Genomic DNA, 22,612 nt, shown 5'->3' on the forward strand with positions numbered 1-22,612 from the left:
TCCTTTATATAGGGAGCCGCTGAGGATTATGGGTAAAAGTATGTGACAGTGTCAGTAACTGGCTCCCCTTCTGGCTGACTGACCGACTTGTCACAGTAGAATAAATAATTATTATTTTGTGTAGATATTGTAAGCTACTTCTAAATGGAGCACTCTAAGCTGCCCAACCTCAACTAAACAACAAATATTAATACTTTGACTATTTTTGATTATCCAGGTTTTTCCTATGATTGCCTATGGATAATATGCTATTGTTGGTCGAATTTGATGATCTTGTATGTTTTCTATGTCTGAATAATGATTACTGCGTTGGTCATCACACAGTGCCCCTTAATATGTGACAACTTCAATTAGGGAATTACTATCTGAATTCAAAAGCAGCACATTGTATTATGTTTTATCAGCCTGCTCATTTCCATAAGTCGAACATTAGTTTAACAGACAATCACCTCATTCACACTAGCTCACTCTGTCTACTCTGTACTTTGGACTAGTCTAATACACATGATTACCAAAACTCGAATGATCAACTTAGCTGGAAGTCTTGTGTTATGTGACCATAGCTTTAGAAAATGTATAAGAGTGAAGCATACATCAAATGATTATTACAAAGTAATTCAGTTCACTCATGAAGATTTAATATTATGCATCAATAAACTTGAAAATCAGATACAATCATTGCTCATGATAAGAATGAAATAAAAAATACATGGTCTGATGGCTTTCTATGAAGAAACGCTTGGTGATTATGAAATGGAATAACAAGGCCTCAATTCAATTTCAATGTAAAAGACAAACAATGAAAACTGGCTTTTAGTTTTATTAAACTGCAACTTTTAATTTGTTATTCTAGATGAAAAAAATCTTAAAATTATGACACAAATATGCATTTTTATGTGAAAATGTTTTTCCACAAGGCTTCTTCCATATTGGCTAATATATCGATGGCGAGAAACACAATCTTATTCAACACTTGATTTCAGCAGGTTCGGTGTAATATGCCTTTGTGAATGAGAATATGGATGAAACCAGCATAGTTGGAAAGTAATCTATATTTTGAACAGTATGGTTCCCATATTTAAAAACATTGGACGTAAGTTTAAATTCAAGCACACAACTTAGACTTGAGTAGCCCTCTATGAAAAAGTATCAGAACTCAACCATTGGTTCGATGTAGCCTCTTTCCCAAACTCTTAAAAACACGTTGCCACCATGTCAGTCGCCAACTATGACTTCCGTCAGGGAGATGCCTAGGAGAGAAGATGTGCCGAACGAACAGGAATCTCTTGGCGCACCCTTGCTTCCCACAACCCCGTCACCAAGCCTTACAATTATCCGGACACCGAAAAAACAGGTCAACATTCATTTGTTCATAAATGCTTGCACAAAAGAAATAAGTAATTCCAGACGAGTGGATATCCAATCCCAAGATCCTTTTCCAGAGGAAGGTGGAGTTAAACCTTTAACTTAACAGCCTAGTTCCACGCTGAGAGCCAATGAGTGCTCAGATTCGTTCTCGGCATTGTGAAGCCATACCACTTATGTTATAAAAAAATAACCAATACCACTATCATAGTCTAAATGTGTGTAGATGCTAGCACGCTTGTCGGTCTTGCTTCCGCCCACAAGCGCGTCAGCTCAGTTAAAGGAGGCATTGAGATGTCCAATGGCGCAAATGGAATGAATACTTAACATGTGAAGCCTTTAAAAGTTCTTACCCTCAAATATTTAAACTATTGCCAGAATGGGAAAAAAAATAAAGAGCGCAAACAAATAAAAAAAAGTATATATCTATATATATATATATTTATATATCCACCATATGTATATCTATATATAAACAACAGTTGTCACTAGTTGTGTGTAGGCAAGCCAAGATGTCCTCTCTTCCGTCGTCGTGAGGTCCTTCCCTCGTCCGGTCTGTGGGTGATGGGAGGGGACTGCGGCGCTCGCTCCTCCCTCAGCGGTTTCCCTGAGATGTAGTATGCCGTATTGTTTCTGTTGAGGTTCGTTTCCCTTTAACACCATCAACAGACGCATCAACCCTCCTCCACCACACCCATCCTCACCACCACGATCACAATCACCATCACTCCTTCTGCTCCTCTTCCTCCTCCCACTCATCGTCACCCCTTGCCCGGGATCGGGGACAGGCTTGATTGTGAAGTCCATATAGACAAGAGTTGTTGCAAAGAACGGATGTGCAGAAAGTCCTGTGTCCCTTGCACTGTGCTGCATGGTTTAGTCTTATTCTTTTTTTCATTTTGCTCCCCGACTGACTTCATTCAACATTGGTTCATCATCAAACGCAAAGCTGTGTACATATTCAATCATTGAAGTCATTTCGAAGGCTTGGAAAATAGGTCATGTGCAAATGAGTTCTTATGAAGACTCCTGTGTTGTGTGACGTGTGTGTGTGTGTTGTTTGGCTGTTTGTGTGTGTGCATGTGTGTGGATGGGAGGGAGGTCGTCTCAGGGCCGTGGTTGAGCTATCCTCTTTAGTAGCGGCTCGTCGTAGACCCAGCACTCTCCGTCTTCGTGGAACAACTGGAGAGAGACGGAACACAGTCAATACCACTGGTGTAGACTATGCATCACAAGGGTTTATGTAAATTATTTCTCATTACTGGCCCCTTATGGCCGGTAAGCGAAATGCAGCCTGCTGGAGCTTGTGTATTCACAGTACTGGAGTGCAAGCTTCTTGGGTGGAGGGACAATGACAATAATTAACTAATGTTAGGTATAACCATGAACAAAAAATAAATAAATTGTGACAATGGGAGTGGTGTGAGTAGATATATAGCAGAGAAGATGTACAAATTAAAGGCTATGATACATTTTTGCGCTTAGATGTCACTTCTTCCTTTTTCCCGGCACAACCAGCCCAGGTTCAAACATAATACAAATGAGCTCACAGGCTGTTGAACGCAGCAGAGAGAGTCGGGGAAGATTTCATGTTTTAGGCTAAATTACAACCTGTTCATATGTTTGCTTTGACTTTGGGAACCAGCTGCCCACTTCCATGTCTTCCAGTATACTTCCAGACACAAAAAAATATCATGCATTGATATTCTAATTTTAAATAATATTAATAGGAGGAGGAGGAGGAGGAGGAGGAGGAGGAGGAGGAGGAGGAGGAGGAGGAGGAGGAGGAGGAGGAGGAGGAGGAGGAGGAGGAGGAGGAGGAGGAGGAGGAGGAGGAGGCTCACCCGGGTCTCCCACTGCCTCTCGTTCTCCTTGCGTTCGCGGGCCTCGCCCCTCTGCTTCTCCTCCAGGTAGTGCTTGGCCTCCGTCGCCATGTCGATGTCCTTCAGCTTCAGGTTCAGGGTCACGTCCCTCCACATTCTGGTGAAGGGGTGGGGGAGACGCAGACCGGGTGTTAGGGTGTTTTTTGCCCATCTGCCCGGAACCCACCCCCAAAAGCACTGGACAATGTGCAATTGCGTAATATTTATTTATTTTACATCTACCTGTGGATCTTTTTTATGCATTTTCAATTATGTGCAATATTGTTCACTTTTTATTGACTTATTTGATTGACTTTTACTGTGTGTCCATTTTTGTGGACACAGTAAAAGTAGTGACAATTGTAGTGAATCCCCAAGGGGATGAATAAACTATTTATTTATCCATCTATCTATCTACCATTCATGATGATGATCTCGGATCATACCAATAACCTGGTTAGATAAAAAAGTTACAACACAAAACAAATACATCTACAAGGCTGTCTTTAAGGTCAAATAATTGGTGACTCCAACCCTGGATGCCAATGTAAAGTATGCAATCAACGTTTACATTGAGCCGTGCGCATCTGTGGAGAGATACCGGTGTTTCTTCTCACCTTCGAGATTCGTAGTCCAACTGGTCTTCAAGCTTGCGGACCTTCTTCTTGATGATGTCCATCTTCTTGGTGTCTATGAACAAAGCGTTCTCCTGCAACACAAAAACAATTTAACATCGTTAGTGTCCATCATAGCGCATGGCTCCTCCTTCACATAGCCAGTATGCTGCGCAGAAAAACCTTAAACTGCATTGGTAACTTTTTCACTGCAGTCATCACTTTGGGGTTTAAACATATTGGTAACTGTAACTGCAGCCAGTGAAACACTAGACACTGCAGGTTTAAGAAAAAAGGATTATGCCCTCACTAAATGAATTTGGCCTGCGGAGAAGGCGAGGACATCTAATTCTGAACAAAAGTGATGGCTGCAGTGCAAAAAGTACATAGTGCATGTATAGAAAGTGCCCACCATGAAGCTAAAGTGGAAGCTACTTCACTTCACTTCACAACAGAACTCACCCCAGATGCCCACTTGGCGTACATCACGCCGTTCCACTCTCCTTCGATGGCACAGAAGGACTTCTTGTCGTTGGGCGTACTGCCACAAGAACAAAGGAACAAACGGTTACCGCCAAAACTCACTTGTTCATAGTCTCAGATTCTGCATAGCCTCCCCCATTATACCCCTCCCCCCCCCCCCCCCCCCCAACACAAGACACCACTCTTACACACTTATTGTATGTTGTACGTCCTGGCACTTAATGTACACACTTATTGTATGTTGTACGTCCTGGCACTTAATGTACACACTTATTGTATGTTGTACGTCCTTGCACTTAAAAATAGTACTTGGCATTGTGTAGCATCTTATCCTAGCTATCTTTGCTGTGTACGGGGAATGGGTCAACGTAGCAATTGTTAGTGCTTGGCACTTGGTGCTACGAACATCCTTACTGTACTAACACCAACATATTGTTTCTTTATTCTGACAAATGTAGTTGTTGTAAGTCGCTTTGGATAAAAGCGTCTGCTAAATGCCCTACATGTAAATGCAAGTCTAACTCAGACTCAGTAAATCTAAGCGCAGACTGGGATTTTGCATTTTTCCACAAAGCCTTTCAGCAAAACACTTGTAAAGACGCAAGAGACACAATCACGCAGGTGCTAAAGGCTCAGTTATGGTTCCACGGTGACGCAATGCAATGAGCACAAAGATGCTTCGTCGTGAACCTGTTTCGGTTCTGCATCGGGTTTTTAGTGAGCGGACCAATCACAGCCCCTGCTGCTGCGTCGCCTCGACCAAGGATAAGAACGTTGTGAGGCGCACTTCAGGCACTTGCGGTGGACGCAAGGAGGGTCCGCAAGGACGTAATGAGTCCTTAAACCCCTTTACGTTGCGTCGACGTGGAACCATAACTACGCCTCAACCCTGCGGGAGCGGTGAGACCCTGCGTTGGACCCGAATGGCGAGCAGTCTGGTCCACTTACAAGATGTCCGCCGTGATGCGGTGCTTCTTGCCGCCGTAGAAGGGCTTGGTGTGGAACACGATGTTGGCGCTGTAGCCCGACTTGGAGCAGACGATGCTGCACTCGCCGCCCAGCTCCACCCAGGGCACCGTCAGGATGGACCTGCACACACAGGCGGAGGATTGATTGATTGTAATTTATTTCAAATATGCAAGAAAAACATGCGTCATATATTGGCAGTACAGAAACTGTTTAATCCCACCCCCTTTCATTAAATCATACAACTATTAGAAACTGCTACCGGTTTCCTTTAGTTAAATTACACTCGCAATTAATGCAATTAATACCTGAAGTTAAATATATTATAAATTATTAAAGTTGTCGGTGTAGTTCAAACACATATTCATAATAATGATAAATACATTTTGTCGTTTTATTTAAGCGGACTTTAACCAGGCAAGTTTTGACAGAATAATAACTGAAGGTTAAGGATAAAGTCGAAGAGAGCCGGACGGACACGGCGTTCAGACGATGCCTACCTGCCGTAGCCATTAGGGAAGGTCAGGATGTAGTGTTCGTCGTGCTCCAAGCAGGATACACACCCTGGAAGCCCCAACCGAGGAAGGGACACGGCAGCGTTACTTAGGACACAGTGCAGTCACGATAGGGCTCCCAGAAGTCTCGGAGCGGGAGATAATGGATGGGAGGAGTTCGGACAAACCTTGGCCGATGTTGTGGACTCCTATTGACATCCCGAGGAACTTCGACTTGGTCCAGATGTGTGCGTTAAATTGGATCTTCTTACCGGAACACTCTGCATAGAACGCGGAGACTAAAGAGGAGAAGAGAGGTTCTGGGTTAAAGTGTGCCGTTTTTTCTAAATCTAAAAAAATACATTTGAAATCATGAAATGATTCAAACGTCTCGGATGGGGTTTAAGAAGACGGTGCGACATGGTTGTTGACCCTACTCACTGGGCGGGTGATGAGAGACCTGCTCTGCTACGAAGGACACATTGTTGGGGGAAACCCAGGGGAGGGGACCGTCCGACAACGGCTCCTGGAGAGAGAGAGAGGAATCAGAAGCAAGCGGATGGATCCAGAAAGCGAGGAGACCAGTTAGGGGAAGGTGTCTTGCTCAGGGACCCCTCGACACTCAGCGAGGAGGACCCGGGGATCGAACTAGCAACCTTCCGGTTACCAGCCAACCTGCTCCGGCCTCCTGAGCCACATGGCGCCCCTGGGCCAGCCCTCCGACAAGCCTCACCGTGGGGGCGACGGGGGGCGGCGGGGGCTCCTCCGCGGTCTCGTTTGGCATGTCCCAGTGGCAGTAGAAGACCTCTCCCAGGATGGGGTTGTAGGGTTTCTTGGCCACCGAGCCCTTCCGCCCCGCGTGGAAGGCCGACAGGTACCACTTGACGACCTGCACCATGCGCTCCCGGGGCTCCGGCTGCTCGGCGATGCTGTGGGGGGGGGGGGGGGGGGGGACGACGACGACACGGGGACATGATGTCAGGTGTCGGTTTTGAGGACACTTGTGCCTTAAAATATGACTGGATTTGGGTTAACTGCATCTAGCGCTGTGTGTGTGTAAGGGTTTGGGTTTCGGGTTTCCTGGAGTAGGATCAGTTTAAATGAGTTGAGCCATTACGTTATATAGAAGTTGTCGTGAATGCATGTCTCTCAAGTGTGTGTTTCTAATATTGATGGTTCATACTGATGCTAAAAACAACACTACCTGACATGTCATGCGTGTGGTGCGCAGCATTGGACCAGAAGTCCTATATATATTAAAAAAAAAGGACCTACCTCACAAACAAATCTGGATGAGCAAAGAAATCTGCATACATTTCTAGTAAAGACCTCCGCTCTAGAATGAAGGTCGGGAGAACAACCTGTGAAATGCGAAGAGAAGAAACTATGAGTAACTGTAGTACATCATGAATACAATACTTACTATATTATGACCTATAGTGCTATAGTGTTACTCAACAGACAGATGGGGAACACGCGATGGAGTGTTCGGGGAAATAATAGTATTGCGATTATTTGTAGTGCGATCGCGATTTAGTACACAATTTTTCTTCGTATTATTCACAAAAATAAGCAATAAATCATTGTACAATCTGACCAACACAACATTGGACAACATATAAAGTGCTCTTTCCGTAAGGCCAGGCCTATGGGTTGAGATGAATGGATGCATGAATTTAAGTTGCAACATCTTTATTTAACTATCGAATTGTAAAATAGGAATCTTACAGATCTCCATTCAGTAACAGTAACTTATCTTCTATCACATCGCGATGTCGGTTTGAATTCGATGAATCACTCAGGCCTACTACCGGGAGCCATCGAGACGCAGTGCGAGCCTCGTCAGAACTAGGAGACATGCGTCAGGACCCCTGGTGCAGCAGGTCGTGACTCCGTACCTTGGTGAGGTCCATACCAAGGCGGACCTGGGACAGCAGATGCATGATGACGCTCTTGTGCTCCTCAACGGACTCCCCCTCGCCCTCATCGTCACGGTCGTCGTTGTCAAATTGGTCTGACACAAAAATACACAATTGTTAATGGACTGCGTTTATACAGCGCTTTCATATTGCCTGACATTCACCCATTCATGCACACATACACACACCGACGGTGGTGTCACCAACGCAAGGCGACAGCCATCTTGTTGGGAGCAGATAGGGTTAGGTGGCATTGGCGTTGAGGTTTAGAAGGTGCAAGACAAAATAATATGCTTTGTGAGTGCCTTAAATAAACGGATAGCAACAGATGTGAGTGAGCCAGAGGTGTGTTCACAGTGTGTGTCCTTTATGCTTCCTCTGTGTGAGAGCTTTAGGCTTCCTTTGTGAGTGAGTGAGTGAGTGAGTGAGTGAGTGAGTGAGTGAGCGAGCGAGCGTGCAGGGGCTTCACCTGCGTCGGTGGTTCCGTTGGACATGGACGAGTTGAGGGACTCGTTGGTGTGTGGTCGTTTCATGGCCCCGTCTCCGCCCAGTGCAGAGGCAGCGGCCTGCCCAGAGAGACTACTGCCCAGGGAGAGGAACGAAGGGGACCAGAGTTCATCATTAAGACATGAGGTCGGCGTGAGAACAGGGATGCAAAGTTCTGTTTAATAGCTTTTTGGGGAAGTTGCAGTTGTGTCAGGGTTGGGGAACTTCCAGGTTATCACAATAAAAGCGCCCCCTGGTTTACTTTCGTGGCAGCATCTGGACCTGCTAATCACTCCCACATCCCAGAGGGAATGTGCGAGGGCTATGCAGAACCACAGGAGTCATTTGACCCGACTGTATACCGAGTACGTGTTGAATGCTGCCCCGTCACTAGAACGGAGGAGCGAAACCACGTGCTCTGTCTCGCTCTCTCCCCACCCCCCCGGGGGTCCGGGACACTCACGCTAGGCAGTGTTTGGGAGAGGTGTTGAACTCGTCGGCGTCGTAGAACTCGTCCTCGCTGGAGGAGTAGGAGAAGTCTGGCACTGAGTGGGAGGGGAGAGGCATGTGGGACGGGGAGCCCAGGCCACTGCTGGGGCCCGACGGACCGCTCCCTGGAGGACAGACGGACGGAGGGAGGGAGGGAGGGCCGGGGTCAGAAGCAGTGGTAGCACGCGCTGGAGACATGTTACACTTTAAATCAAACAGATGAACGGGACGAGGAATCTGGATTTGCATGACACATGACATGACGTGTATAATATACATGACATGGATCTGAATGTCGTTAGCTGCGTTTCCATCTAAAAAGGTGATGCGAATCTTTAGAAAGTTCGCAAAAAAGTAATTCGAATCAGGTGCGTTTCCATCAAGTGGTAGGAGCGGAATAGGGTGATGACGTTACACGTTGATGTCGGCAGGGTTGCTATGGCCGGTCGTTATGCGGAAATCGGAAAGACTGTCAGTCCTGTGTGTTCAAAGTTCGCTACGTCACAGCTGATTCGCAAAATGTGTTTCCATCTCCCATTTTGCGAATTTACTCTGTTTCGCATTTCTCAAAAACCACCTCAAGCGAGCGGATAAACTTTTTTGCATCTGAATATCCATGACATGGATCTGAATGTCCATGGCGTGGACCTGAATGTCCATGACGTGGATCTGAATGTCCATGACGTGGATCTGAATGTCCATGACGTGGATCTGAATGTCCATGACGTGGATCTGAATGTCCATGACGTGGATCTGAATGTCCATGACGTGGATCTGAATGTCCATGACGTGGATCTGAATGTCCATGACATACGTCTCAATAACACGACATGGATCTGAATTTACTACAAGTCTCTTGGATAACAAACACGTCTCCTAAATGACCAAAAATAGTAAATGGTACGACAAGACAATATAGTAAAATCCACCAGGACGTGATGTTATCATGAGTGGTGTGTTAGAGAGTGAGTGTGAGATACAGCGGGGTTCCTCTGCAGTACAGTACACTAACTCGGGCAGCCAGGAAGACGTGTGCAGTCCCTTGGTGCACAGCACAGCACTTTCAATAACGCTGCCTCAGCAGATACAGGCAGGAAGCCCAGCCTCCTGAACGCATTGCTACTTTCACTCCTTAATGGACAACACACTCTTGGGAGCAGTCTCTCTACCTCCCTCTCTCTCTCTCTCTCTCTCTCTATGACAGAGTGTGTGCGTGTCCTTGCTGTATCGTGGGAAATTATTAATGCGTAAAATGTTTGCATATTCATAAATACGCTCATCACAGAACCACGTGTACTGTGCATTACCGTCGTTGCGTGTTTGGCTAACGCGCGAGGCACTTTTTTCCGCAGAGACATCGAAAAGAACGTTCGCAAACTAAGACACGTTACCGTGACAACCACGTGAACCACCGTAGCACAGGCAAACACTCGAAACGCAGCTGGCCCGTCGTTCTCAGGGCTACGCCCGACTGCGTGAGGGATAGGACCGCGGTACTCGCCTGTGCTGTTGGGCGTTGGCGTTTGTAAGCTTCCCATCACCGTGACAACGGGACCCACTTGTAGTGTGGACGGCCGCTGGTCAGACTTGCACACCTGGGAACCATCTGGAGTTGGGAGTAAACATAAGACAGCTGTCAACTACTCAAAATAAATCAAAACCAAACCTTACATTAGTGATATGCTCGGCTAGACAATAGCGGAGACATTGTATCGTAAGAAAAAGCATTCATTTCTCAGAAAGACACATGGACCCGTGCTATCCTGCAGTACTACTTACATCGCAGTAAAACAAACAATCAGAATAGCTCGCAGCAGTTAGGAACCGCATGTGTTAAATTGCCCACCAGGGGGTACTGTTGCTACCTACAAACAAAGAGATCACGCTCATCGTCACACATGCCAAACCCCTTGTCGTGTTGCGTAAAAAGGGAAACATCCCCTCCCCCCCCCCCCCCCCCGAGTCCAGCAGTGCGGTGTACCTGAGGGCAGCTCTGTCTGGATTGGCATGTTGTCGCTGCCTTCGGACGTGTCTAGCGGAGGCTGGTAGATCCCGTCGACTGGGTTTATGGTGCTCTGGAGGGCACAAACAAGAGGCCACGGCATGGCCGTTAACTCGAGCGATATGGCCTACACTTCCCTGCAGAGGTCACACATACAATGATCTCTCTCACACACACACACACACACACACACACACACACACACACACACACACACACACACACACACACACACACACACACACACACACACACACACACACACACACACACACACACACACACACACACACACTTTCTGGCAGCTATATAATAAGACAGCCCAAACCCAAAGCCAGGGTTGAATCCCCATGTTGGAGGGGGGTGTGAGGTTATGGTTAATACAAAACCGTTCACTGCAACAGCATGCAGTGTAATACAATACGGCTAAGAAATGATAATGTTGGAGCACAACTGGTCATGGGGAGTCTAGGAGCATTGCCAAGTTTGTTATTACATTGGTCTTTGATTCATTCAGACAGTCGTGTTAGAAACCGCCACAGCGATTCTCCTGTGAGCATGGCAAAGCTAAGTTTTCATTAGCCTAGGTCCCGGTTTATAAACGTTGATTTCGGGTTTTATAGTACTCCAACTCTCTGGAGTCCTCCCAATATGGCAGTGTGTCAAACGAAAAAGTCCCCTGATGCATTCGGATGTACAAACCCTATATAGACAGTCAACCCTCACGATTCCGTGGGAACATTGGGTTCACTAGATACCATTAAGGTATTGGGCCATGAAACAAGGAGCAGCTTCACGGACCAAGTCATTTGGACTCTGAACAGCGTTGCAGTGCAGCAGGTGTTCAAGAACCACTGGGCTGACGACTGAGTTTGTGAAATTCTAACTCTCAGGAACCTCGCCGTTCCCTTTCAGGAAAAAATGAATAATAGAATCCTCTGAGAGTTGTGTACACTGCTGTGGCCTGACTTCATCAACACTTCTTCTGCGCAAGCACACACACGCAGAAGCATCTTCGTGATCTCACACACCCACACCCACACAAGATTAAGAGTGGATTGAACATAAGCTTTTGGAAAGGAGTCGTGTTCTGCCCTGATTGCCACGGCCACACCCCCCTTACTTTGCATCTCGCAAGCCTCACACCAAATACAGAAGGCAAGGAGTTTAATTCACATCTTATTACAGCCAATCAGAGGAATATCTCAATGTCCCGGGGCAAAGGGGAGTGGGAGTGGTTCTTTGAGAGCAGCAGATTGAATCAAGAGCAGGGGCTGCGAGGCCGCCGTCATGTCGAGTTGCAGCAGTGGCCTGCCTTAGGCAATGGTTTAAACCAGCACTCAACATATTAATACCCCTGCATGGAAGATTAATGCTGCAGTTATCTCAAGCAACACAGTGGGGTCCCTGCACAATTAGTATACATTAAAACAATTTGACAGCTGCATCTTGTGGAAAGGTAACCTGAATAATACCATAATGAGCACCCCATCATTTCCCTTTGCAATCAATGTCCGTGAATAAGAGCAGGTTTTTCTTATTTCCAGTATTTCCTTTCAACTGTTGAATAGCTCCGAGTCCATCCTTCGTATGGTTCTGATCGGATACAGGCCACTGTTCCTCGTAGATCTACATCCACAAGCGCGTGTGTAAGTGACTCTTAAGCTATGGAGATATGTTAAGCACATAACCTGTGTCATATAAAAAGAACCCAAGCAAACTGAAAGGGAGCATTTAGCCCAAGCCGTCTGACTTATACGCCATAAAGCTGAGGCTTGCGAGATTAAGTCTGTCGCAAGTGCACATCGTGGTCCTCTAAATGGACCCGGTGCAGTGGGGGGGGAGAGAGAGAGAGAGACAGAGAGAGAGAGAGAGAGAGATTCCCACGGCCTGACATCTGGTAGTCCTTCCCAGGTCGATAAGCTGGCATGTTGCACATGGATAAAGTGATGGGGAATCAGCAGACTCCAATTAGCGGACATGGGATACGTGGGGAGAGACACACACGGTTCAACACGAGTGACATGTAATATGTACGCACAGACACACACATACATACATACATACATACATAGGTGACAAACATGCATTCCTGGGTGGTACATATCAGGCACAGACAATATTTAGTCTGACGTGATGTGGTCCACAAGAGTTTCCCCAAAGCCATTGTTAGGAGGAATTAGGAGGAAGAAAACAGGAAATGTTTAGCAGGGAAATCATGTCGGAAATAGACAAGGGGAGATTTGAGATAAAGCCTATTGCTGGAATCACATTGCATGCAGTTAAGTAAAGACGTTGGATTAATCCGTTTGGCTATAATGTAGAGTCAGTCGGGCGGAAAGGAAGAATAGATTTTCTGGCTAATGTCAATTTCTGTTGTGGACGGATGACGTGAAACTTACTATAAGTCCGTTTGCGTGTTGCTGTTCGTTACTTTGGTCCTTAAAATTTTGAGAAGACAATGTTAGACTAGTAGTTGCTGAATGTCGATAAATGTCCTTTTAGTTCTTCATTTATTACTAATAAATGTGTCGTTAACTTAATGGGCATTCTTAAAAAAATAAATCAAAGAACAAGCAAACAGGAACTAAATGATTCTGCATGTTTGCATCCGTTCCCGCATCGCATGAAGCAGAAATGCCTTTTGTTAATGAAATGCCTCCTTTCATCACATGGTAACAAATCACAATATACGATGGAAACCACACTGGTAGCCAATACACTGATAAGACACCTGGTTTAAAAAAACGAAATAGACATGCTACATGAAGCAGACACAACCTTATCACTTCCAGGTCTTAGTGGCTGACACACATGTGATGAAATGCATACAGGGGGCCACATCCTTATCCACCACCATTAAGGGCTCCCAGAGTGTGGGATTACTGTCAACCCCACGCCGTGCACAGAGACGCCATCCAACACAAGACAGGTTGCAGGTGGAGGTGTCCGACTGCAGAGGTGCGTACAGAGAAGGCATGCACGGAGACACTTACCTTGGCGATTTGTAGCAATACAATGCAGTGCTTGATGGACTCTACCATACTCTGTGGATTAGACGTTGGAGCATATCAGGGAATACAACGATTTGAGAGAATATAAAAAAGGCACACGTATATACACTCAAAGAGTAATTTAGCTAAATTCAGACTTACACAAGTAGTCTCCTTCAAACTTTCAATTTTCTGAAAGGCAAAAAAGACAAACAATCAAACCGTATGAAATGCAAAACTCTCAAGGATTAAATCCTGATCCGAAAAAGGCATATTAGCTAAATAAAACAAAACCTAGAAAACGGACTACGCAAAATAAAAGCCATAGTACAGTATCACGGCCTCGTCAGGGTCAGGACATGTATAAACATGTCACCTGACACCCAGTCACCTGCCCTGAGTCACATGACCGGTCATAGGTTAGGCTTTAACACACACACCACGCTGTTGAAAGCAGTCATAAATCAACAACCAAGTATCTCTCTCAAAGTAGTCGCGTTACATTCACCGAACAGAAATAAGAAAAGGAAGCATCAACAAGAAGATATACACTCACATTGGAGAAGAGCCTGTTTCTATGTAATAATACGTAATCAGGAAAGTAACAATATTCTAACAATGATTAATATTTTCCCTGACAAACACAACAGAAGAGTTGTACAGACTGCAAGGAGTAAACCGCGTGGACTTATGAACCGCAGCCACCAATACATTACTTTGTCTTGGAACCAAAGACGTTGTCAAGGTGACGATACAACTACTGCTATTCAACGTTCTCTTCAAAACAAGAACAAATCCAACCGGCACGGTCGTACAGTCACAGTAGCACGCTGAGCCAACGTCCATGGAAGTGGTTTGAGTCCCAGAGTGAGAGTCTGATTCGAGAGGAGCCTGGCTTATGGCCGATATGCTGACGTGATGTAAAACGGCAGTTACGGATCACTCTGTACCGTCAACCGTTATGGCTCGGAGAGCGCTGATAGGGAAGAGTGATTTAAACCTCAGGACATCTGCGAGGTGACTTTGAGCTTTTCATTCTTTTCAGACTTTCCTTCGGTCGCGTGGGCAGTCACCATGGTATTTAATAGAGAGCACGGCCTTCATTTATTAACAGCAGCATAACAAGTCATACGTTAAAATGTATTTCGTCACATAATCCATTTGGCTCCTTAAAGAGACAAAAGATATTACTCAATCCATAAGACCTCCTGAAATACATTCAGGATTGATTCACAAGAGAATGAATACAAAAATATTGAATTGTCTTTAAACGTGCGTTGCTTCTATAACCTCTGGTTGCCCTTAACAACAATGGATGTCAAGCAAAGGTACCATCGCCAAGGACCAGTGAAGTTTAATGTAATTTCCCAGACAGGTCGGGGCGAACAGACATGGCCCGACCAGGGGACAGAACAGGGCTGTGTACTCACTCTGCGTGATTCATCTTCTTTACACTCCTTGATCTTCTCATCAAAGAGCTGAGATTGAAAGAGAGAGAGAGAGAGAGAGATTCAATTAAAAGTGCTGCCGATAAAAGGGTTATAATAGTACTATAGTGACATCAAGGATTGTAATCATTTTACATGAGCTTCACCAAAAGTAAACATAAATAGCACATTGCTACTAGTATGCGTGGACTCTTGCTATTCAACATATCCATCTACAGGCTGTTCCTGCTGTTTGTGATTCAACAGCCCATTAGAGGTTTGATATCTTTAATTCACGGCTGTGGGTTTCAACAGGAGGAAGAGCAGTGTGTGCGTATGTAGAGTGGGGTTGGGATGAAAGGTGGTGGGTGTCTGGTTTCAAGTGGAACCACAGTCTTCACTAGTAAATAGCTTGAACCCTGCCCACAGAGACACCACAAGAACAGCTCAACCAGGGCAATGTCTGGGTTCTGAGATCGTTTCCTGGCTAGCGCTGGCAGTGCACTGGGCTGTATTGCATACTTTGATCGATACGTACCTCAAAGTGCACTACTTTAATCTGAATTTTGTGGAGTGAATCCAAAATCCCCTTTAAAGTCACAACATTTTGTGTATTGACTTTATGTATACTACTATTTGGAGATCAAATATCTTTCTTAAAACAGTAGTTTTAAAAGGTGCAACCATCTTGTAATGTGTCACATATTTTCTTTCAGTTGAGACGGAAGTATGTGTAGCTTCTAAAAACAGTGTCACAGAAAATAGCAGATCAGCCACGCAGGTTAATCTTTAGGTGGCAGACCCGCCACTATAATACCAAATTAGTCAAAAGTTGATGACATTTAAAATGTAATCTGCGAGCTGGTTTGAAGCAACTTCGAACATGATCTTCTTCAAAGTAGTATAGTGCTACATAACAAACATTATACAAATGTACATGTTCACCCAGCAATGTATGTATGTGGATCCAAACGTGCTTATACCTTTAACTGGTCGATGAGTATCTGCAGGTACGCGTCGGCCTCAGCAAGCTTTTTGTCAAAGTCTTGGACACTCGGAATCAAGCCCGTCTCTGCCTCCTGAAGAAGGAAATCCAACGAAGGGACATCGTTAAAACAGAGGGATCAAGGTCAAGGCTAACCACGTCAAACGTCACAGACTTCATCGAGAACGCCAGCTATGAAAACCAACTGATGCAATGACGACATAGCAGAGGCAAGCCGTTTCTCTACCCATCACATTACCGGGTTGGGGCTCCGACTGTTGCACAAAATGCATCACACCATCATCAACAGTTCAGGAGAATCTTCCAGCAGTGCTCTGTGGTTATATGAATAGCATTGTTTGAAGGCTAACCCACACAATAGCCCAGGTCCAATAGCCAGCACGTCTGCCTGCCTGCACACCCGTTTGTATTTCCATCAGTATTGGATTCTCTTTTCAGTTCAACTTATTCCAAGCTTTCATGGAAATAAAGAATGTATCATATGAGAAGTCATCAATTCTGCCAACGTATTGCTACTTCTGAAGATGAGGCAATAGCCACACACACACACACACACACACACACACACACACACACACACACACACACACACACACACACACACACACACACACACACACACACACACACACACACACACACACACACACACACACACACACACACACGTTCATTTGAAGCTTACTTTTGACAGATTCATAATATATCAGCAAAATGTGCAAGACAGACAGACCCTCCTATATCATCCACAATGGAACATTTTTGCGCAATCATAGAACAATAGTCCGACCATTGTAAATGCATTGGTACCAGGCCCGCAGATTTTCATTGCATAATCCCCATCGAGAGGTAATTACTAGTGTATTGGCACCACGGACGTGACCAGACAACAGTCTCCTCTTTGTCCCTCCTCTGCGTCTGAACAATCCAGAGGTTGTGTAGACCACCCACACAGATGCACATGTGTGCATACAGATCATCAAAACAAACAGATGCACATGTGTGAATCTGTGTACACACACACACACACACACACACACACACACACACACACACACACACACACACACACACACACACACACACACACACACACACACACACACACACAAAAGTTGTAATTTCCTCGACAATCTACGCATTAACAAACTAACCAAGCTACATACTCGTACAACAACACAAAAAATGGCAGCTTGCACGTGAAAGCAACCGTGAGCTCAGAACTAGCACCACACAAAGCAACGAACAGGCACAAAGTGAAACAAAGTCAGTAGAGAAGCAATGGTCACACTCCTGGAAGTGATTTCCCCACAGCACAACGGGTAGGGGAGTGAACACAAACACGCCGCTGAAAACCTTCTGTGCTGCTTGGGCAGGGCGGTGTCGCGCGACGGCTCTGTTGCATTGTGGGCCGCTTCTCCGCGCTGCAAACGACCTCAAGGGGACGTGGAGAAAGGCCATGAATCGTGGAAAATAACCGTCAGCCGCCGGAACCCACTGCTTGACTCGAACATGAGCTTTAACAGCCTACTGACTTCGCACTGAACAAAGTCCGAAGTGGCTTGCCAAACTTCCTCAAACAGGACCGAAAGGCGGGGAACGGTTTCCTCCTATATTGGTCGGTACACCAAAACACAATGCACTAAACAATCATTGGAAATCAATGCAACTAACAACGAACCGGTGTTTATTTCTCCCTACGTGACACATGACGCATCCTTAGAGATCGGTATCTCTAACGGACTTGAAGCCACCTGTTTGTTTTGGTCGGCGTTGGTTTGCTGCATCTGACAGCACAAAGGCAAGGAACTTTTTTGTTTTTGTTTTCTGTGTTGCCTAGTCATTATTTGATAGGGCTAGGGAAGCCTTGAGTGTTAGGTTTGTCATGGCCATAGCAGAAAATCTTACCGTCCTCAAATATACCCAGAAAAATGCTTTATGCAATCTAAACAGGTTTGACGAAACAGTCCCTTAATATTATGTTGCAAACATTATCTGTTATGTCAACACACACACACACCCCTTCTGTTGTGTGTGTGTGTGTGTGTGTGTGTGTGTGTGTGTGTGTGTGTGTGTGTGTGTGTGTGTGTGTGTGTGTGTGTGTGTGTGTGTGTGTGTGTGTGTGTGTGTCCATGTAACGCTGAAGTTGGAAAGTCTGTTTTTAACCACAGTTTCACGGCACTGTTCCTGAAATACGTAAAATTCGACAGATCAGGATTGCTGTGAGCCCAGCCAATCCACCTACCCCAGCTCGACAGTAAAACACCGGCCGTATACATCACGTCGTGCAGATTCTCAGAACGGGACGCCAACTCTCACACATCAGCGCTCATACGCCCACTTCAGACCAACTCAACCACAGCACCATCCCCCCCCACCCACCTCCCTTCACCACCACTCCACCCCCCTCTTACCTTCCGGCTTTGTCTGTCCACATGTTGACCCACTTTAGGTGACGCCGCTGCCCAAGCCGCAAACTGCAGCCGTTCACTCCCCTGAGCTGTGGTGCAGTGGCCTGAGAGTGTGAGTGCCAGTGTGTGTGACTTACTGGGTGTCTTGCTCCAATAGACATGCCTCATCCAGCCCCGTGTGCCTGGGTGTCCCCCGTGGGCCGAGGGCCCGGCCTCCAGACGGGACTCTTTGCTCTTTTGTCTCTGCCTACTTTGTGGCCGGTCCTCCCCTCCTCCCTTTGACAACAACACCCTACTCCCTGCCACCTCCCCCTCTCTCTCTCCCCCTCTCTCCCTCCCTACAGGAAGGCAAAATAAAGACGCTAAAAACAACAACCGCTCATGTCTTTTTTTCTCCGCGGTCGTGATAGAAACGCAGGCTCCAGTGAAGCCAGCTGGCCGGCTAGCTAGTCCGTCTTAGGAGCCACGGCGGTGGTATCAGCTGAGCACTGCTATGAGGGCAGACAGTCAAGTTAATCCAAGACCCTCCCCCTCAGCGGAAACACACACACACACACACACACACACACACACACCCTCTCAAGCAGACATAAAATGGAGAGAAAAAAACAAAGTGGTAGCTAGTGCTGGGCAGGACAAGCTTAAACGACTGCTGTGGTTGGCTGAGCCCAAGCAGGCAGATGTGGCTCACGAAGTAGGACAGGCTGTGATTGGGTACGGTTGGGTCAGATGGACGGTGACAGAATCATGCGTGTACGTGTTTGTGTGCGTCTGTGTGTATAATTACAAGCAAGAAGGCACATGCAGTCTGTCCGCAGAATTTTCTCTTTACAAAGTAGGACAGCTGCGTAAAAAAACCCCAGAGGCCTCACCAAGTAGCAGAACATTAAGATCCAGAATAATAATCGTATGATAGTAATGACAGAGACCTCAATGAATGAGCAATGAATCACAGAGCCTCACAAGTGATAATGACAATCCTCAAAATAATAAAATAACTAAAAGCGTAGTGAAGCCAAGTTTTTAGTAATGATTCATTTCCAGTGAGGACGTAGTTAAGATGGGATGAAATAAATGAAGCTGAAGGAGTCTCCCTGGAAAAGCCGTTACAAGCGTTTAGACTAGAGCCACAGTGTTGCCGAGGATGACCAGCACAATATACACACTCGCGGCTCCTGTTCGCGGTGGTCAAGTTTCTTCAAACCTCTTCATGGTAAACGGACAGCATTTACAAAGCGCTTTCCTAACCAGTCGCCACTCAAAAAGCACTTTACAATATTGCCTACCATTCACCCATTCACCCACCGACGGCGGTGTCGACCATGCAAGACGACAGCCAGCTCGTCGTGAGCAGTTAGGGTTAGGTGTCTTGCTCAGGGACACTCTGGAGCTAGGTGGAGCCGGGGTTTGAACTAGCAACCTTCCGGTTACAAGTGACCACGCTCTACCTCCTGAGCCACATGCCGACCCGAGGAACAACTCCCTTCGACCAGGAACAACTCCATGCCAGCAGGACTACAAACTCGCTCAGGAACAATGAGCCATACAAAAAGGACCTGGGCGATAGCAAACACGTGCTAGACCGCAGCTAAGGGTGAGGGCCCGGGCGCACGATAGAGTCAGGTACTCCAGTGCCCAATAGTTATGCATGATGAGACGAGGCATCTTAAAGCACAACATCCACTTTAAGAAAACCTGCTGGGCTTATTGTTTGTATGCCTTTGGCTTCCATCAAGATCCCCGTGTTTGCATAGTCTGTACACAACTAGCAGTAGATTGCATAACACGTAGCCGCCACAACCGAGGGAAGGTCCCCGATGATCTGAGAGAACTAGAGGCGGAAAACCCTACACGAGTCATCGGTTCCTCTAGCCTTTGGATCAAAATGAAGACATCCGCTATAGGGGGAAACACGCAAACACACACACACACACACACACACACACTACTGACCCGGAGCTGTAGGGTGTGTCGCAGGATGGTTCCCTCTAGGGCGTGGATCCATTTCTCCCGCTCATCTGCGTCTCGGGCTGAAGGGGACAGACGGAGCAGAACACGGCCAGTCAGAGAAGAGCCACACACACACACACACACACACACACACACACACACACACACACACACACACACACTGAAACAGTGGTAAACATTAACCAATGAAATCTGTCAGGTCTACTCCAAGTGGTGACGAGCGTGCAGAATTGAAGCAGATATGCTTAACCGACTTAAACCACATCAGGAGCGTTTTCAGTCATAAAGGATTAGTGGCCAAACTTTGGCATTGCATTAGACATTCATCGGCATTGGCGAGTTTGAAAGAAAAACAAAACATCTTAACACAGAGAAGTGAGGCCACACTGCGGGGTAGGCGCGCGTGTGTCTTAGGCAGCAGCATGCCAAAGAGCCCTCAGAAGTAGAGCGATTGTCTGATACCACCACAGGGGGCCCTCCCCCAGAGAAAGACATCAGTTCTGCATTCTAGTACAATATTAAGGTTCTGTCTGTCCGTCTGTATCCATTACTTGTTCTTCACACGTCACTGCTGAAGTGTGTAGCTAGCTCAAGCAGCTACCTCTAGCAGCCTTTAGACCTGATCGACACATGATCACCGTCTCAGCTTGTTGTGCTATGATGAGATTCGTAACTCCATCAAACCGTTGCCCTACAGACAAGACTTTCCTTTCTCATATTGCTGCGTTATGATTGGACAGCAACGGCATACATAGAACTATTAAGAGGAAATCCCACGATAAACAGCAACAGTGATAAAAGCCGCAGATGAAAATAAATATGGATAAATATGGATATTCTCCTATTTCAGGAGCGCTGCAGGAGAATGTCGTCTCTGGGGGATCCACAGGGAGAGGAACGGGAAAACCGGGACTCTCCCGGGGGTGAGCGTGGCATGCAGACAGGGTGGAGCTAGGCTTCACTCTCGCAGCAGACAGAGCGAACACATGCGGCCCGTGACATTAGTGTCCAGGCCCCAACCCCAGGAACACCACCAGAGCTACCCCTCTTAAGGTCAGAGGCACGCCAGACACATAGATGGACATGCACGCTTTCCTCGTTAGGAAAGGGAAATATATATATATATTTTATAAAAATCGTATGGTCGTATGCTGCAAAAAGGCATATTTTGAGTGAAATACACTGACATACAGGACAATTCAGCTCTCCTTTGTGGATTAGTCAAAACTGTCATTACAAAATAAGATGATGGCCAACATAATAAAAAAAAAAAAGCAGGGCTCCTGAAAGCAAGATTTAAAATGTATTCAGACCTCTGTCTCTGAATGACAATGCAGACATATCAGACCCTGGGAAAGATATGAGAGTCACTGTACTGGGACCAGCTGAATGAAAGATGAATGCCTAACACTGTAGCCGAGAAGCTTTTAAAAGACATTAGATGCAAGCGAGGCATCAGGTCAATCCACTCAGCCGGCTCCTCGCAAGCGTTTCACTTTCCATTCACTTCCATAAACTCCCCAGAGAAAACAATAACCTGGAGCTAACGCTGTTAGCATCTATTCAGGACGCCGCGAGAGGAAGCAGTGATGGGGCCATCATGCCTTCTAGACAAAAAACGAGAAGCAAAATCACCCGCCTCACGAGTTCCACTCTTAGTTCTTTGGTTCCCATAGGTAGATGGAGCCCAGCCACCAGCCGTTGCTCTTGCCATTTATGTTACAAGACATATAGAGAGCTAGTTTGTAAGCAGGGCAGTCCAACCGCCAGTCACATGAGGTGTCCCATGTTTCAGATCAGTCCTTCAGTTGACAAGGTCGTACTCGTATCAAAACACAACACACACCTCCTAAATATAAGGTACATTTTTTTGTCTGATTCAATATCTTTGAATGTCAAATGCAGGCAGTGGCAATTGAATGTATGACAAATTTTTGTTTTTCTTATGATTGAAAAATGACAGGTCTTATGAAATCCATCAACACTGCTACGATAGTGTGCTACGATAAAGCAAGCCATTATTGACTTGAGGAATTTGGTTAGCAAAGTTACTTTTCTGCAACAAAGTCATCGTAAAGCCGTAAAACTAAAGCTGGACATCATATTTACTGTCTTAGAAGCATA

At 46.0% G+C, this 22,612-nt stretch overlaps 1 protein-coding gene across 6 annotated transcripts in view; it reads right to left on the reverse strand.

Moving 5' to 3' along the window:
- Window positions 1-371: 371 nt before the first annotated feature.
- The window catches only part of osbpl9 (oxysterol binding protein-like 9), a 30,766-nt gene continuing 8,525 nt past the window's right edge, over window positions 372-22,612 (reverse strand). Inside the window, exons 4-24 of one of the 6 annotated variants that reach the window (XM_056604306.1) lie at window positions 20,471-20,547; window positions 16,084-16,179; window positions 15,104-15,151; window positions 13,836-13,865; window positions 13,677-13,727; window positions 13,083-13,121; window positions 10,660-10,753; window positions 10,180-10,284; window positions 8,653-8,803; window positions 8,173-8,285; window positions 7,683-7,798; window positions 7,060-7,145; window positions 6,518-6,713; window positions 6,226-6,310; window positions 5,973-6,083; window positions 5,791-5,854; window positions 5,273-5,413; window positions 4,304-4,382; window positions 3,845-3,936; window positions 3,210-3,345; window positions 374-2,547 (exon numbers count right to left, since the gene is read on the reverse strand). In XM_056604306.1, the coding sequence (XP_056460281.1) occupies window positions 2,473-2,547; window positions 3,210-3,345; window positions 3,845-3,936; window positions 4,304-4,382; window positions 5,273-5,413; window positions 5,791-5,854; window positions 5,973-6,083; window positions 6,226-6,310; window positions 6,518-6,713; window positions 7,060-7,145; window positions 7,683-7,798; window positions 8,173-8,285; window positions 8,653-8,803; window positions 10,180-10,284; window positions 10,660-10,753; window positions 13,083-13,121; window positions 13,677-13,727; window positions 13,836-13,865; window positions 15,104-15,151; window positions 16,084-16,179; window positions 20,471-20,547 (1,985 nt within the window). In that variant the 3' untranslated portion in view covers window positions 374-2,472. Of the gene's footprint in view, window positions 2,548-3,209; window positions 3,346-3,844; window positions 3,937-4,303; window positions 4,383-5,272; window positions 5,414-5,790; window positions 5,855-5,972; window positions 6,084-6,225; window positions 6,311-6,517; window positions 6,714-7,059; window positions 7,146-7,682; window positions 7,799-8,172; window positions 8,286-8,652; window positions 8,804-10,179; window positions 10,285-10,659; window positions 10,754-13,082; window positions 13,122-13,676; window positions 13,728-13,835; window positions 13,866-15,103; window positions 15,152-16,083; window positions 16,180-17,462; window positions 18,054-20,470; window positions 20,548-22,612 lie in introns of those variants that run through there. The other 5 variants (XM_056604307.1, XM_056604309.1, XM_056604310.1 and 2 more) reach the window with 5 other exon arrangements.

This window comes from Gadus chalcogrammus, chromosome 12, assembly GCF_026213295.1.
Source record: "Gadus chalcogrammus isolate NIFS_2021 chromosome 12, NIFS_Gcha_1.0, whole genome shotgun sequence".
NCBI classification, from domain to species: domain Eukaryota; kingdom Metazoa; phylum Chordata; class Actinopteri; order Gadiformes; family Gadidae; genus Gadus; species Gadus chalcogrammus.